The sequence below is a fragment of the Hibiscus syriacus genome, unplaced genomic scaffold (genome assembly GCF_006381635.1).
Source record: "Hibiscus syriacus cultivar Baekdansim isolate YM2019G1 unplaced genomic scaffold, ASM638163v2 tig00113725_pilon, whole genome shotgun sequence".
In the NCBI taxonomy this organism is placed as follows: Eukaryota; Viridiplantae; Streptophyta; class Magnoliopsida; order Malvales; family Malvaceae; genus Hibiscus; species Hibiscus syriacus.
In genome coordinates, this window is record NW_024063471.1 from 16,692,473 (window position 1) to 16,710,294 (window position 17,822).

A 17,822-nucleotide genomic window follows, 5' to 3' on the forward strand; every position below is an offset into this window, starting at 1 on the left:
CATGTTTCCTTTTTTTCTTTGGATAACATGAATTGTTTGAAGAGCTTGACCATCTCTTCATCTTCATCCACCTATTCACTTATGTCTTGATTGCTCTCATTGGTTGACTTGAAGGTGATTCCTACCTCCTTCTTTTTCTTGTTATTCTCTTCTCATTCTTTCTTCTTTTAGAGTCTTACCTCATGAGTGAGTAATGATTCGATAAGCTCATCGAAGGTGTACAACTCCAAATCTTTGGCTTCTCCAATGGCGGTTGCTTTGCCTTCCCAAGATGTAGGTCATAAGGTAAGCATATTTCTCACTACTTCTTCATTGGGATAGACCTTCCCAAATTTCTTCAACTCCTTGATTATTGAAGTGAACCGTTCATACATCTTCTTTATGTCTTCATCAGGCTTCATCTTGAAGTTTTTTGTAGTTAAGAGACAGAATGTCAATCTTGGACTTCTTGACTTGGATTGTTCCTTCATGGTCACCTCAAACTTGTCCCATATATCCTTAGCATTAGAGCATGGAGATACTCTACTATATTCTTTCGGGCCAAGTACACAAAAGAGAATGTGCATGGCTTTAGCGTTGAGTTGGGTGAGCTTCTTGTCTACATTGGTCCACTTCGACCAGTTTCTTGGAGGGTCAAGAGAACCGTCAACAATTGCATCCTAAATAGCAAGATCAGTGGCTTGAATGAACAAACTCATCCCATTCTTCCAATGGGAGTAGTTGGCACTATTGAAGTAAGGAGGCCTCAAGATAGAGTGAGAGTCATCGAGGTAGTATAAACTGGAAGTCAAAGTCATCTTCTCGATTGAGACGAAATTGATAGTGTTTCTAGGATCTTCATAAGGACAACCAAAATAAGCTAAGAGGGGGTGAATTGGCCTTTTAAAATATTTGTGGAAGCAACCAAAAAATAAAACTTTTTGTACAAAGATTTAAAGTGATTCGCCTTTCTAAACCAAAGTCTACATCCACTACTTTAGCACCCACATTACGGATTTATCAAATATACTATATTTCCTTACCTCTAAGGACAAGGTATAACCTTACAACCACTTCAAGGTTTATTCTCCAAAACCTTGAATACAAACTCTCCTTAAGAGTAAATACAAATAAAGTAACTAAATGAGAAAACCTCACAAGACAAATATGTTTGCACAATTTAAGCACTCGCATGATACACACTTGAGGAAAATAAACAATATTGTAGTTCACAAGTGTGTTTACAACAAAGAATTTGACCTTGGGAAGCTTTGACTTTTATTTTATACATTTTCTATTAATTCTAGCCGTTTGGAACAGTTGAGGATCATTATAGCCATTACCTACAACCAAAAACAATATTTAATGCATAAGAGATCGATCCTTTGGTAAAAGGGATCGATCCCTTTTCAAATAATTTGACTGTTGCAAGAAAGGGATCAATCTTTAAAGGAAGGGATCAATCCTTTTTGTGAAGGGATCGATCCTTTTCCTCGAGGAACTAATTCTTTTTGTAAAGGGATCGATCCCAAACCTACTGGAATCCAAGGGATCGATACTTTTTCAAGGGGATCGATCCTTTTGATAAGGGAATGATCCTTTGAGCCAAAATACTTGGAAACTCAACATTAAAGCACAAAAATGATTGAGTATGTTTTTGAAAAGGTTCGACTAAATTGGAAAACATTTAAAACATATTTTTCAAGCTTATATGGAATTTGAGTTATTTTTGATAAATTTTTAATAAATTCGATTAATTCCAAAATCAAATTTTCAATTTACTATTATATCTAAATCTTAATTCAACACGGTCTCGTGCTAAAGAAATTGTTGTTATTCATTGAGATCTCGAATTCGAGCACCAGGAATCTCAAGGGGTGAGCGTTCAATGTTAAATGTTTAGAGTTATCTTTGAACAAATACTACCTTGTATTTACCCAAGATTAATAAAAAAAAATTAATTATGTTCTTTTTTAAAAATAGTTTATTACGTCCGGAGAATTTTTTCTTATTGTCAGTAGCTAACTGATATTTTATGTTGCCAACTACTTACGTGTGCTCTATTATGACAAAGATGTGGTAACATTTTGAGAATATATTCATTAATTTTATTATTGGGTTGTTAAAATCGAATGTAAAAGAAGTTATCATAGTTAGAGTGAATATGGTGTTACAAAGGATAGATGAATTGTTAATGGAATTAAAGAAGATTGAGGCTCAAGTGCAAATGAAGAAGCAAAAAAATAAAAAGAGAAAGGAATTAACATTGGAAGAAGATAGATGAAGTTTTTTTTTTAATTTATAACTGTATCGACAACTTTTCTTTTTTGTGTTTGCAACCACAAAAGAGCCACAACATGATGTATTTTTTATTCAGTTGTTTAAAATTATAGGAAAAATGAGTGTAATAGAATTGGGGATTCTAATTTTCTTAACCAAAATATTTGTCTTCTCTTCTTATTTTTCTCTCTTTATTTCTTCTTCAATTCTTTTAATCTTCAATCTACATGTTTTCTTAGTTAATTTGTGCAGGAAAGTTCATGATAATTTCCTTTAGCAGTCGGAGTTGTTGGTTGTTTTCTTTGCATATCATATCAAATGCAGCTGAATGGAGAAAGACTTAAAAAGGAATTATTATCCAATCCATGGAGGCCCCAAGCTTAAATTGGCTTTCTCTTGTCTTGTCCAGAGTGCCTTTCCTTGGAGATAGAGCTGCTTTAGCTTTGGCATTGCTTGGTAGAAGAAGACGACGACATTAAGGATGTCAGCTTGGACAAATAACGAAAGGTGACTTCATTCATGGAACTTCTGACGGTAGGGAGCAATACAATTGTCGTTGCCGGAAGGCAATAAAGGAGGCTGGCCTTAGAAATGTACGAAACGGCTCTGACGATACGTCCAACACCAAAACCCATCACAGCCTCCTTTATTGCCTTCCGGCAACGACAATTGTATTGCTCCCTACCGTCAGAAGTTCCATGAATGAAGTCACCTTTCGTTATTTGTCCACGCTGTCATCCTTAATGTCGTCGTCGTCTTCTACCAAGCAATTCCAAAGCTAAAGCAGCTCCATCTCCAAGGAAAGGCACTCTGGACAAGACAAGAGAGCCAATGTTAAGCTTGGGGCCTCCATGGATTGGATAATAATTCCTTTTTAAGTCTTTCTCCATTCAGCTGCATATGATATGATATGCAAAGAAAACAGCCAACAACTCCGACTGCTAAAGGAAATTGTCATGAACTTTCCTGCAAAAATTAACTAAGAAAACATGTAGATTGAAGATTAAGAGAATTGAAGAAGAAATAAAGAGAGACGAATAAGAAGAGGACAAATATTTTGGTTAAGAAAATTAGAATCCCCAATTCTATTACACTCATTTTTTTCTTATAATTTTAAACAACTGAATAAAAAATACATCAAGTTATCCAATGTTATTGGCTCTTTTGTGGATGCAAACACAAAAAAGAAAAGTTGTCGATACAGTTATAAATGTAAAAAAACTTCATCTATCTTCTTCCAATGTTTATTCATTTCTCTTTTTATTCGTTTGCTTCTTCGTTTGCACTTGAGCCTCAATCTTCTTTAATTCCTTTAACAATTCATCTATCCTTTGTAACACCATATTCACTCTAACTATGACAACTTCTTTTACATTTGATTTTAATAACCCAATAATAAAATTAATGAATATATTCTCAAAATGTTACCCCATCTTTGTCATAATAGAGCACAAGTAAGTATTTGGAAACATAAAATATCGGTTAGCTATTGACAGTAAGAAAAAAAATCTCCGGACATAATTAAATTTTTCTTTTTCCTTTTTTTTTGAAAAAGGACATGATTAAATTTTTTTATTAATTTTGGGTAAATACAGGGTAATATTTGTTCAAATATAACTTTTAACATTTGACATTGAACGCTCACACCCCTGAGATTCATGGTGCTCGAATTTGAGACCTCAATAAATAACTACAATTTCTTTAGCAAAAGACCATGTTGAATTAAGATTTAGATATAAGAGTAAATTGAAAATTTGATTTTGGACTTAATTGAATTTATTAAAAATTTATCAAAAATAATTCAAATTCCAGATAAGTTTGAAAAATATGTTTTAAATGTTTTCCAATTTAGTCGAACCTTTTCAAAAACATACTCAATCATTTTCGTACTTTAACGTTGAGTTTCCAAGTATTTTGGCTCAAAGGATCGTTCCCTTATCAAAAGGATCGATCCCTTGGATTCTAGTAGGTTTGGGATCGATCCCTTTACAAAAAGGATTAGTTCATCGAGGAAAAGGATTGATCCTTTCACGAAAAGGATCGATCCCTTCCTTTAAAGGATCGATCCCTTTTGTGTAATAGTCTAATTATTTGAAAAGGGATCGATCCCTTTCACCAAAGGATCGATCTCTTATGCATTAAATATTATTTTTGGTTGTAGGTAATGGCTATAATGATCCCCAACGGATCCAAACGGCTAGAATTAATAGAAAATGTATAAATTAAAAGTCAAAGCTTCCCAAGGTCAAATTCTTTGTTTTGCTCAAGTGTGTATCATGTGAGTGCTTAAATTGTGCAAACATATTTGTCTTGTGAGGTTTTCTCATTTGTTTACTTTATTTGTATTTACTCTTAAGGAGAGTGTGTATTCAAGTTTTTGGAGAATAAACCTTGAAGTGTTTGTAAGGTTATACATTGTCCATAGGTGACGTTTGGTTCGCTGGAATCCTTTGGAATTAGGGGGAATTGGAATCCAATTCCACCACTTTCCTATGTTTGGTTCAAGTTTCAAAGGGGGAATTGGAATCTAATTTCATCAAATGAAGGAAAGTAAATTACATCCATAACATGATGGAATTGAAATCTTTTGGAAGAGGGAATGTGAAATTTGACCATACTACCTTCATCAATCTTTTGGTATTCGGGTCGGATTTTTTTTTAAATTTCGGGATCGGGTCGATTTTTTTTAAAAAATTCAGGTTCGGGTCAGGTCAGGTTTTTTTAAGTTTGATATTCGGGTCGGGTCGGGTCGGGTTTTTTTAAGTGTGATATTCGGGTTGAGTTCGGGTCTGGTCGGATTTTTTTTTTAAATATTTGGGTTCAGTTCGGGCTGGGTCGGGTTTTTTAAGTTTGATATTCGGGTCGGGTTTTTTAAGTGTGATATTTGGGTCGAGTTTAGGGTTTAGGGTTCGAGTCAAGTTTAGGGTTTTTTAAGTCAATGTTTTTATTGAATACAAAATAATTTTTTATTATTTCGTGTCAGGTCGGGTGAAACTTTATTTTGGTCGGGTCTCGGGTAGAAGTTCCCTTATTCTCGGGTCAGGTCGGGTGGACCAAAAACTCGACCCAACCCGACCCATGGTCATCCCTAATTATGATGATTTTAACTTATGATGTTTATTAGCATGCTTTTTATAATTTATTGAAATGAATAATCAATCAATAAAATGAAAATTTAATATTTTTAATATTTTTATAATATATTGCTACATATAAGTTATAAAGCAAACTAAAATAAAGCAAAAAAATAAGAAGGGCAATTCTGTCATTTTACATTACTGAAATCAAATTCATCTGACATGTCTGCGAACCAAACCGAATATGGAATTGGATTCCAATTCAATTTCCTGCCAACCAAACAGGTTTCAGATTCAGATTTCAATTCCTGACAAATTCCAATTCCTTCACAGATTCCAATTCCCTCAGAAACATTCCAGCGAACCAAACATCACCTTAGAGGTAAGGAAATATATTAGATTTGAGAAATCTGTAATGTGGGTGCTAAAGTAGTGGATGTAGACTTTGGTTTAGAAAGGCAAATCACTCTAAATCTTTGTACAAAATTTTTTATTTTTTGGTTGCTTCCACAAATTTTTTAAAAGGTCAATTCACCCCTCTTAGCTTATTTCAGTTTATCATTTAAAGCCTAACAATTTGTATTTGAGTGGGTCACAATCGACGGTTGAACAACTATTGAAGATCCTAGAAACGCTCTATCAATTTCGTCTCAGCCGAGAAGATGACTTTGACTTCCAATTTATACTACCTCGATGACTCTCACTCGATCTCGAGGCCTCCTTACTTCAATGGTGTCAACTACTCCCATTGGAAGAATGGGATGAGTTTGTTCATTCAAGCCACTGATCTTGATGTTTAGGATGCAATTGTTGATGGTTCTCCTGACCCTCCAAGAAATTGGTCGAAGTAGACCAATGTAGACAAGAAGCTCGCCCAACTCAACGCTAAAGCCATGCACATTCTCTTTTGTGCACTTGGCCCAGACAAATATAACAGAGTATCTCCATGCTCTAATGCTAAGGATATATGGGATAAATTTGAGGTGGCCCATGAAGGAACAAGCCAAGTGAAGAAGTCCAAGATTGGCATTCTCACTCTTAACTACAAAAACTTCAAGTTGAAGCCCGATGAAGACATAAAGAAGATGTCTGATCGGTTCACTTCAATAATCAACGAGTTGAAGAAATTTGGGAAGGTCTATCCCAATGAAGAAGTAGTGAGAAAGATGTTTACCTTATGACCTACATCTTGGGAAGACAAAGCAACCACCATTGGAGAAGCCAAGGATTTGTAGTTGTACAACTTCGATGAGCTCATCGAATCATTACTCACTCGTGAGGTAAGACTCCAAAAGAAGAAAGAAGAACAAGAGAAGAACAAGAAAAACAAGGAGGTATGAATCACCTTCAAGTCAACCTATGAGAGTAATCAAGACACAAGGAAAAGAACAAGGATTTAGTACTTTTTATATTAATTTCAACCTCACATTTTAAAATTATTTTGATTTGGTCCATCATCAATGCATGTTGTTTAATTTATTTAAATATTTACTTGCAATTTCATATTTGTTCAATTTATTCCTTAATTTTATATTTTTCATAAAATTGATCCATGATTATTTATATTCTTAGTAATTTACTCTAAATCATATACAATTACAAATTTCAATTCAACGTTCGCGAAAGACAAAAATAATTAATCCAAAAATAAAAATTGACTCGATTTGAACTCAATCCGTATCTAATAAAGATCTGACCTGAATTTTATCTCCCAATGATGTCACTCGATCTGAACGAGATTCGCCTGAAGTCCATCCGAACTTGAATTAACCTGATCTTTATCTGCTTCGGACCTGAACTGACATATATCCGAACTTAAAGTAACCCGACCTAAACCCGAAACGTACATGGTGTCAAATCAACCTGAAAATGACCCGACCAGATTTGACCTGGACTCAACCTGGTCCGAGTTGACGCATCAAATTTACCTGACTTGACCTGTATCTGATTTTACTCGACCTGATAAGATCCGACTGAAACCTGAATGATTACCCGATTTTACATCCCTATACTATTTAGTAGAAATAATCTACCATGTTCAATGGTGAAGAATGGTTATATAGTTGCTCATACAGTACCATGGAATCATTATACTTAACATTACAATGTCTTGTATATTATGCATTTTCTACATCTCAATACTAGAATTGTTGCATTGCTTTATTCCTCTGATAAAATGATATTTGATCATGTACGGATACTTTTCCAAATGCAATAGAAATATTCATTGCATTATTAAGTTGGACTCGCCCTAGTCTTGGACATTGGCATTGTAAGTTATTAAGTGGAAGCCACCTCCTCTTACCCCACATCCCCAACATAAATGGTGGGGTGTTGAGTCTATCCTTCTTTAGGAGATTCACTGTGATAGGTATATGCTTTTTCCCTTTTTCTTCCCTTATGTCATGGACTTAGGTGGTCCATCTGCTCCCTTGAATGGACCATTGGTTCGCATTTGGTGCAATTTTGCTCTAGTGAATCACTGTAACCTTTTTCTCCTTTACATGAACTTAAAAAAGATTGTATGCAGATAACTTGCTTGGTAAACTCAGTTCATAGCTGCATTTTTTTGGTTTAAGTACACAAATGGTCCCTGATTATAGGGTGTTGTTTTGTTGAGTCTCCCGGCTATTAAAAGTTACAAAATGGTCTCCTGACAATATGACGTTGTTTTGTTGAGTCTCTGACTTTTAAGACTTATAAAATGGTCATCCAATTATTCATATATTCTAAACTCGTCATTTTTTATTAAAAATTTGGTGGTTGTCTAAGTCAGACATTAACTTGATGACTATAATATGATAAAATATGATCTCAAAATTGTTTGAGTTGCATTTTGTGGATCAACTCTCCATTTATATTATGTTGTCTAGCCTATTCTTGAAACATTATGTTGTCGAACTACTGCTTGGAAGCAACGATTGTGTCTATAGACATCATTAAAATATAATTTTATCATAGCTCAAATAACATGTTAATGTATAGTTCAGACAACCGTCAATTTTTTTATAAAAGGATGAATTTGGGGCATATGAATAATTAGGACTCAACAAAAAAAGTCCTATACTCGGGGAGTATTTTTTAACTTTTAATAGTCGAGAGACTTCAATAAAATAGTGTCTTATAACTAGAGGACCATTTGTGTACTTTATCCATTTTTTTTCTTTTTTTATGCCACTCCTAATATCTTGGTGAATTGTGTCTAGGCATCCTTTAGATTCACAACAACATATATGTATATCTATTTATGAGGGAAAGTGGCTGGTTTTCTGCTCGTGAAGATATGCTTCATAAATCCAATTAAATGTAAGAAAGAGACCTGTAAGAGCACACATTAAGAAAAGATAGAAAAGGAGGGAAACAAGGGGACTGGAATTAGACATGAACTGCATTATTGTTGATAAAGCATGAAACCCACCTTTTATTTTCAGGCTTTGTCTATTGTGTTCGAAGTCATAAAAGTTAAAGCTGCTTCTCACATGCTCCTCTCTTGCTTTTAGAGCTGTGTAATCGAAGTTTATGAGTAGTTCGATTTGATGGTTACCAAACAGTTCAGATACCATAGCTCACCATATCTTCTTCATCCTTATCATCTCAAACATAGTCCAAACATATTTCTCAAGATAAAAGAAACTACTGTTTTTTAGAGGATTCAAATTCGAACAGTTGCGTCTGTTGCAGGATGTGTATGCGTTGTCAATGATTAAAAAAAACTATAAATAGATATTACATTATAATCAGTCCAACTATAAAAAAATCGTCTCATAAAAAAGATTATAAATGGATATTTTTATGTTATGAACAACTTTTTTATTTTCCACATTGCAGTGTCTTTGCTTTCCTACAAGCTCTTGAAACCCATCACATGTCATGTGTTTGACATGAGCATGAGAAGTAATCAACAACATAGACAGTTCAGTTTCAAGTTACAATCATAAGTTTGATCTTCCATCTTGTTGCATGATGTTCTAAGCAGGTAAGTACTCAGGGATTTACTCCTAAAAAGTTTCCTTTTTTCTTTTCCCTCTATTTTTTATATAAACTAACTTTATTGACGTGTATGTTTTCTCAAACGTTGATAATTTTTTTTACCATTCATGTCCCATGTGTATCAAATACAGTTATAGAGAATGATCTTCAAACTTTGAATGACTTTGAAAATATATAAAAAAATTGAGGGTACCAGAGTCAGAGAAATCTGAAGCATAGTGCAACATGAACAAGTTGAAGAGCATGAATCAACAAAAATGAAATGGCAGATGGATTTATGAAATAAGAGTTGGTCCTTGGTACAGGATTGGGTGGCCGCTGTTGACTCTTCAAAACACAACCACATGGGATGTTGAATGTTGATGGAATCAAAGATTTTAGCGTGAAAAAGGTGACACCGTTGAAGGTTTTTTTATTATATGTGTTTAAATTTTGGTTTTAATCGAATTAATAATTCGAACCAAAGTTTTTACGATTAATCGATCTATTAATTTTAAATTCAGTCAATTAACGATTGATGATTTTTTTTTTTTTAATTATGACTATCGATTAATTAACTAAAATTATTAAATATTTAATATATTATATATATTACTTAGTCTTAAGAGTGTTTAAACCTCACTTTTAGCTAAATTAACAAATCAAATTAATTGAATTAACTGAAAATATTAAATATTAAATATATAATATGTATTGTTTATATGTTATTTATAAATTTTGATTAATTTAGTTAAATGATTGAATTAATCGAATTTTGTTTGGTTCGATTAAAAACTTTTGAAATAATTTTGGTTCGATTAACGATTAAAAAAATAATCAACTAGTATATATATAAAAGGAAAGCTGCCAGCAAGGAATGAATAAAGTTGTCATTAGCTTTAACATTTCTTGAAGCATAATTCCAAGTTTTTTCGGGTTATTGACCTACAAATTTAGACTGTCAAAAATCATAGCAGGAAAAAAAGCACTAATATATTGGCGGGGCTGCTTGACTACGATCAACATTTTTTGGGGTTTTCACCATCACTTTAGCCACCTATTGTTTTGGAAGATTAACTAAATAACCAAATTAATCTATAAGTATACTTTAAACTTCATAATTAACTCAAACACCTTTTATGTACAGTAAAAGTAAAATCATCAGTTTTCCGGGGGATTGGGGAAGCTGTAAAACCTCACATGGTTTATCATCATTAACATCACAGTTAAAAAGGAATCTTTACCTAATTATAATAATATTTTATTGTAATTGCCTCTTACTATTATATTTTGGTCTCCACTTTGAATAACCCAAGATTGTGATCCTTTTTTCCATGTACTATTATCTTCTTGAAACAGTTCTGTTTATGGCCTTTTAACTATTTTATTCCAAATAAACCCCTTTTTCTTCAAGTGCATGCCTTCTTTCCTGTCTTCACCTTTCCTGAAAGCTATGATTGCTATTTCCCATTCTCATATCATCTAGTTGATGGTTATTTATTCATTAAAATCTCATCTCTTTGGCCATCAAAACTTGAAAGAAAGCATTTATCCTCTTCACTGGTTCTTCTTGTTGATGCAGGTGGTTCAACTGCATGAATTTATAAAGAGTTAAACCGTTCTCAGTGTCTTTCTGGGTAGGCTTTTTTAACACTCCTCTTTATTGAATCTTTACTTTCATAATTGTTTTTTGGTTGAACCTTTATGGCATTGAAATGAGTAGGGCCTTTCTCTTTGTTTATGTTTAAGAAGCTCTTCTAAGTATTGACCTCCTATAGGAATTTGTTCATCTTTGCAGTTAAGACTAGTGAAAGATCATCTTCACCATGCCACCTACATATTTCCCTCTTCGCTGGGAAAGCACTGGTGATCAGTGGTGGTATGCATCTCCCATAGATTGGGCGGCGGCTAATGGCCACTATGACTTGGTCCGAGAGCTGCTTAGGATTGATGGAAATCACCTCATCAAGCTCACCTCTTTGAGGAGGATCCGGCGACTCGAGACCGTGTGGGACGATGAAGAACAGTTCGATGATGTTGCTAAATGTCGTTCACAAGTTGCTAGGAAGCTTTTTCTCGAGTGTGAATCGAAGAAAGGGAAGAACTCACTTATAAGAGCTGGCTATGGCGGATGGCTTATCTACACTGCAGCCTCAGCTGGAGACTTGGGGTTCGTCCAACAACTGCTTGAAAGGAACCCTCTTCTGGTTTTTGGAGAAGGGGAGTATTGTGTTACTGATGTGCTTTATGCTGCTGCAAGGGGTAAAAATTTAGAGGTTTTTACGCTTATGTATGATTTCGCCGTCTCACCGAGGTTTCTGACGGCCAAAGGCGATGGATTTGAGGAGCACATCGGGGAAATTCCTTCGGTTTATAAAAGGGAAATCACAAACAGAGCTGTCCATGCTGCTGCTAGAGGAGGAAATTTAAATGTTTTGAAGGAACTTCTTTGTGATTGTACTGATATTTTGGTTTACAGAGATAAGCGTGGCTCAACTATATTGCATGCTGCTGCTGGGAAAGGCAAAGTTGAGGTTAGGCCTCTAACTGAACATGCTTGAGCTTAAGTTTGATTTTCTTTTGTTTTACTAATGAAAAAATTGTTTCATTTGTATAGGTTGTTAAATATCTGGTTGCGTCTTTCCATATCGTAGACTCCATAGATGATCAAGGCAATACAGCTTTGCATGTTGCTGCCTACAGGGGTCAATCAGCTGTCGTTGAGGCTTTGATTCTTGCATCTCCTTCGTTGATCTCTGTAAAGAACAATGCTGGGGAAACATTTCTTCATTCGGCAGTGTCCGGTTTCCAGACTCAGGCATTCCGAAGAGCGGATCGGCAGGTTAATCTTATGAAGAAACTGGTACAAGCAAGGAATTTCAGCATGGAAGACATTGTCAATGCTAAAAGCAATGATGGGAGGACTGCTCTTCATATGGCCATCATTGGTAATGTTAATGCTGATCTAGTTGAACTCCTGATGTCTGCGAAATCAATTGATGTGAACATCCATGATGCGAATGGGATGACCCCACTTGATCTTCTGAAACAAAGGCCTCATTCGGCTTCGTCGGATATACTTATCCGGCATTTAATTTCGGCAGGTGGGATGTTTGGTTGTCAGGATTACATTGCAAGAAGAGCATTAGCTTCACACATAAAGATGCAAGGCCATGGAAGCAGTCCTGGAACATCTTTCAGGATATCCGACACCCAAATCTTCTTGTACACCGGCGTTGAGACGACATCAGATGCTAGTGATCTAGGCAGCGGAGGAAAGAGTCGATCATCATCGATGGATTTCGATTCAGCCGATGACAACAGGAAGTCATCCGTGGATAAAAAACCTGAAGGTTCCATAAACAAAGCAGCACAGAGATTGAAAAGTGTTCTCCATTGGCCACGGATGAAGGATCAAAAGCAGAAGAGATTAAAGAAAAGAATCGATGAAAGTTTCTCAGAAGAAACTCCAATCCCTCTCAGACAGAGGTTCTCGAAGTCATCGTCACTCCCAAACAACAAGAGGACACTTTCCGTGAGGAGCAATCCATCCAGTCCCATTGCGAAGAAGAAACTGGCTTCAGGGATAATCCATGGCGTTATGCAAGCCATGCCACAGATAACCATTCCTCGAAGATCTCGTTCGAGTTCGTTTTCAAAATCATCCACTCTATCTTCTCCAATGTCATTGGATAAACAAAAAGGGGTTTTCAATGAAGTTGATATTGCTGGACCGTCTTGTTTGAACCCGAGGATCGATGATGAAAAGCCAGATACAAACGAGAAACAAAGGCCGATAAAAAGGGGGTTAAGGAGTCAATATTTCTGCTTCGGAGGCTCACGGCTGGCTATTAAAACACCAACCAGCAGGCAAAGGCAGAATCCAGCCATGTTCTCAATGGGTTGAGTGCGTCGACTCTTGATGATCAACCACCTGAGACTATGTAAAAGGCAACTTACTGGCAGAGGTGAAAGGTTTAGTAATATTTGTAACTTGCTGCTGCCTGTTTGACATGTGTAGGTTATGTACTTAGATTAAAACAAATGTATGAGTTGTGTACTTTTCATGTCTCACTGTAAGTGACGTAGCCCAAAAACTAGTGTAATGTCCTAAGTAGTTTGTTTCTCTTTGATGTTCAGATTCTGTTTGACCAAAACCGATTGTACTTGGGAGTGTTCACAATGCAGGAGAAAGCTATGATCTTCATGGCTTTATTAGCTTTCATTGTTCTATTATGGCAATTGCGGAATCATCGTAACGAGTTTTATCATTCAGGAAACATAATTTCCCTCGATAAATGTGGGATGCAGCATTCAGTGATTTAAATAACAGTCCGATTTTGGAATAGTATCCGTTATATAACGGTAAAGGTAGAGGTGATTTTGGTGGTAAGGAATTATTATTATTTTTTGATGTTCTGGTTCAAGCACCAAGAATTTTAGATATCAAATGATTGAGAGTTATCTTTAAATAAATATCGTCTTCTACTTACAACCAATTTAATAAAAGAAATCCGTTATATAATGATAAATACATAGCCGAAACTGTTTTTTCACAATTGCAATACTCAAAATGATGCAAATATTACATTTTAATATAAAAGATCCAAATATTACATTTTAATATAAATTCTTAACACGCTAATATAATTAAAACTTATAAATATATAATTTTTCATTTATTAGTTCAACACATTAACAAAATAAAAGTATTAAAAATGTAAAACTATCATCCCTTCTTGGACATATAAAATTAGAATTTATTTTTACGTTTTTTTCATCTTTATTATCTAATTGTTTTACTTTATTTCAAAGTTTTAGGATTTATATATATATATATATATATATTTAAAGGGTCACTATAAGGGGTCACAATTATTATTGTGCTAGTAAAAGATTTCGGTAAAAATTTAACGTGGTTTTGATTCTAGAAAAATATTTTTATTTTTGTTTTTACTTTTAGAAAATATTTATCATTTTTAGTTTTTTTAAATCAGAAAAAATGTTTGATTAATATAAATGATAAAAAAATATTTGAAATCTAATTGTTTAAAATAAAAATAAATATATAAATAGTATTAAATAATTAAATTAAAATATTGTAACACCCTATACCCAATGTGTCAACAATAGGCGTAAAGTGTCACATTCAGGCCCAAGAGTGACCCAAAATCTATAATATATTTTTTCCGTTAATTTAAAACTTAAAAAAACACATTTCATATAAAATTACAAAATATTTGACAGCCGAGATAGTTCATATACAAAACACGGAGCTCCAACTCTTTCATGGTCCATAATATATATATATCATTTCAAAATAAAACCAGACATCATACTGAATACGTATATACAACCACAAGTAAACATGGAATGCATGCCCCTTAATAGAATTCAAAATTGTACTCTTGTAGCTAAGAAAGTTGGATTTCCTCAACGATGGTGCTCCATAGGACTTCTATCAACTATCGAAAATTTTAAGAAAGTAAATAACTAAAGAATGAGTTACAAGAGCCCAATAATATATGACTATTCAAAGAAACTCACACAACCATAATTTTAAGAATGTAAGCAAAATATGTTACACCAATATCATTCAAAAATTTCTAATTGTACTTAGAGTATCATATTCTCGAGTTTTCGTTAACCTTGTCAAACTTACTCGTCATCCCTCATTTACCTCCTTCCTCGATGATATAGCAGGTTTCTTACGAATGCATACCTGTGATTCTACAGATATACACATATAATATTTCACCACTCATGACTGGTAGGCAACATTCTATTAATTAGGTGTGTATCCTATATAATACATCACCATTTTCATATTTCGTTGTGTACCTCGTACAATACATCACATTGCTTGTAATTGGGTGTGTATCCCGTACAATAAATCACCACTTTCATATTTAGGTGTGTACCCCGTACAATGCATCACCTTACTTGTAATTGGGTGTGTATCCCATACAATACATCACCACTTTCATATTTAGGTGTGTACCCTGTACAATACATCACCACTTTCATATTTAGGTGTGTACCCTGTATAATACATCATCTTACTTTTAATTGGGTGTATATTCCGTGCAATACATCACCATTGTACCTATACCATAGAATGATTCCCATAATTTGAAATTTGGTTTCTAACCCTAAATTGTGGTTTTAACCTAAAAATCAGGTTTTAACCTCAAATTTTAGGTTTCCAACCTAAAAATTTGATTTCAACCTAGAAGTTAAGGTTTCCAACCTAAAAATCTTGTTTCAACCTTAAAATTTAGGTTTCCAACATAAAAATCTTGTTTCAATATGGAGCTCATAACAAACTTATACTGATGAGACTTAGCATATATAATCCTCATTCACGGCATCATAAATTATCATCTATATCAAAAACCCCAAAACATAGCACTAATCATATACAACATGCTTCCAACTCACTAATCTAAAAATTATGGTTTACATGATTACTCAAAGAATAGAAATACATTACCTAAACTTTGGTCACTAAAAGAAAGCTTCTTACTTTATTCTTCAAGCTTTCTCTTTCCCTTTAGTTTGAGAAGGGTATCCTTCTTCCCTCACTTCAAAATGGAATAATCAAATAATACACATATAAGAAGACTAAAAAATAATAAACAAAAAATATGCAATTTAACTTTTTTAAAGCTCTTCCACTCTTTCCCTTTTCATCCAAACCCATCAATCCCTAGATGGGTACTATCATCAAAACATGGAGATCTACTACTTAGAAAAAAACTTAAGTCACGAGGAGATTGATTCCTACCTTCAAAACGTGTTTTTGTGGCTATGTGGTTTCAAGTAAGAGAAATATGAGAAGACAGAAAAATAAAAGAGAGAAAGAAAAATGAAGATGATGATGATTCTCTCTATCTTCCCCCTATTCTTAAAAAACCCACAGTTACCCTATATTTCTAGAACTAAACTCTAGATTTTTCTTTACTAAAGGGAATCACAAAATAAATCCTTCCCACTTTGTTATACTTTCACTTTCATCATTCGAACCTATCATTTGGACCTTACATCCACTTATAACATACCCAATATCACTAAACACTTCACTATTTAATTTAATCAATTTACGTATTTGTTTGGGTCCACCCTATGTATCAACTTAAGGTTCTTAGGGCCATTATAATTCTCCCCCCACTAATGATAGTTTCATCCTTGAAATTTACCCGAGTTAAATAAATGTGGATACTGAAGTTTCATTACCTCTTCATTTTCCTAAGTAGCCTCTTCTACACCATGATTTGTCCATGAGACTTTCACCATTGGAATACACTTATTTTGTAACTCTTTGACTTCTTGAGCCAAAATACTTATAGGTTGTTCTTCATAACTCAAATTCGAGTTCACTTTGATATGCTCAGTATGAAATGGGAGGGGTTGGATCAATATCTCCTTCTATGAATACGTGGAAAATGTTGTGAATTCGCTATAACTCTAGGGGTAACGCCAAATGGTATGCCATTGGTCTTACTCTCTCTATGATCTCATAAGGTCCGATAAATCAAGGGCTCAGTTTACCTTAACGACCAAACCTCAATATATTTTTCTATGGAGACACTTTCAAAAATACATCATCACCCACTTCAAATTATATATCCTTTCATTTCAGACATGCTTATGACTTTTATTGATTAAATGTTGTTTTCAGTCGGCCTTGAATTATCTGAACTTTCTATTCATTTTCTTGAATCAAGTCTGTCCCGACTAACTTTCTTTCTCTCAACTCAGTCCAACACAATGGAGTCTGACACTTTCTCCCATACAATGCTTAATAACGAGCTATTTGGATGTTAGCTTGGTAACTATTATTGTAAGTAAATTCATCCAACGGTAATTTTTCCTCCTAGCTACCCTAAAAGTCAATTATACAACATCTGAGCATATCTTCCAATGTTTGAATAACATGCTTTGACTGTCCGTCGGTCTGAGGGTGGAACGCCATACTTAAATGTAACCGAGTACCCAAGGCCACTCTTTGAAAATCGTGAAGTAAACCATGAATCTCTATATGAAATAATTGAAGTTGGTACCATGTACAACCTCACAATCTCGACAATATACAATTGAGCTAATCTTTCCAGGGAAAAAGCCATTTGTACTAGTAGAAAGTGAGCAGATTTTGTTAGTCTATCCACAATAACACAAATTGTGTCATGCTTCCATCACATCATTGGTAATCTTGTTACAAAATCCATAGTGACCTTGTGCCATTTCCATTGTGAAATTTGGATCGGTTGTAGAAGGCTATAAGGTACTTGATGTTTAGCCTTGACCTGTTGACAAGTAAGGCACTTAACTACAAATTTAGATACTTTTCTCTTCAAATCAGGCTACCAATAGTATTATTTTAGCTCTTGGTCATCTTATTACTCCATAGATGAATGAAAATGATCTATTGTGGGCTTCTTGGAGGATATTTATTTTTAGCGACTCACTAGATTAAACACATAATCAACCATTAAAGTACAAGATTTCACCATTTCT

General features: G+C 34.3%; 1 protein-coding gene across 1 annotated transcript; it reads left to right on the forward strand.

Moving 5' to 3' along the window:
- The first annotated feature begins 10,635 nt into the window (after positions 1-10,635).
- LOC120187600 (serine/threonine-protein phosphatase 6 regulatory ankyrin repeat subunit B-like) lies at positions 10,636-13,444 on the forward strand. Its single transcript, XM_039191291.1, has 3 exons — positions 10,636-10,942; positions 11,104-11,839; positions 11,923-13,444. Exons 2-3 carry the CDS (start codon positions 11,132-11,134, stop codon positions 13,210-13,212), a joined length of 1,998 nt encoding a protein of 665 aa, XP_039047222.1. The 5' UTR covers positions 10,636-10,942; positions 11,104-11,131; the 3' UTR covers positions 13,213-13,444.
- Positions 13,445-17,822: the final 4,378 nt, after the last annotated feature.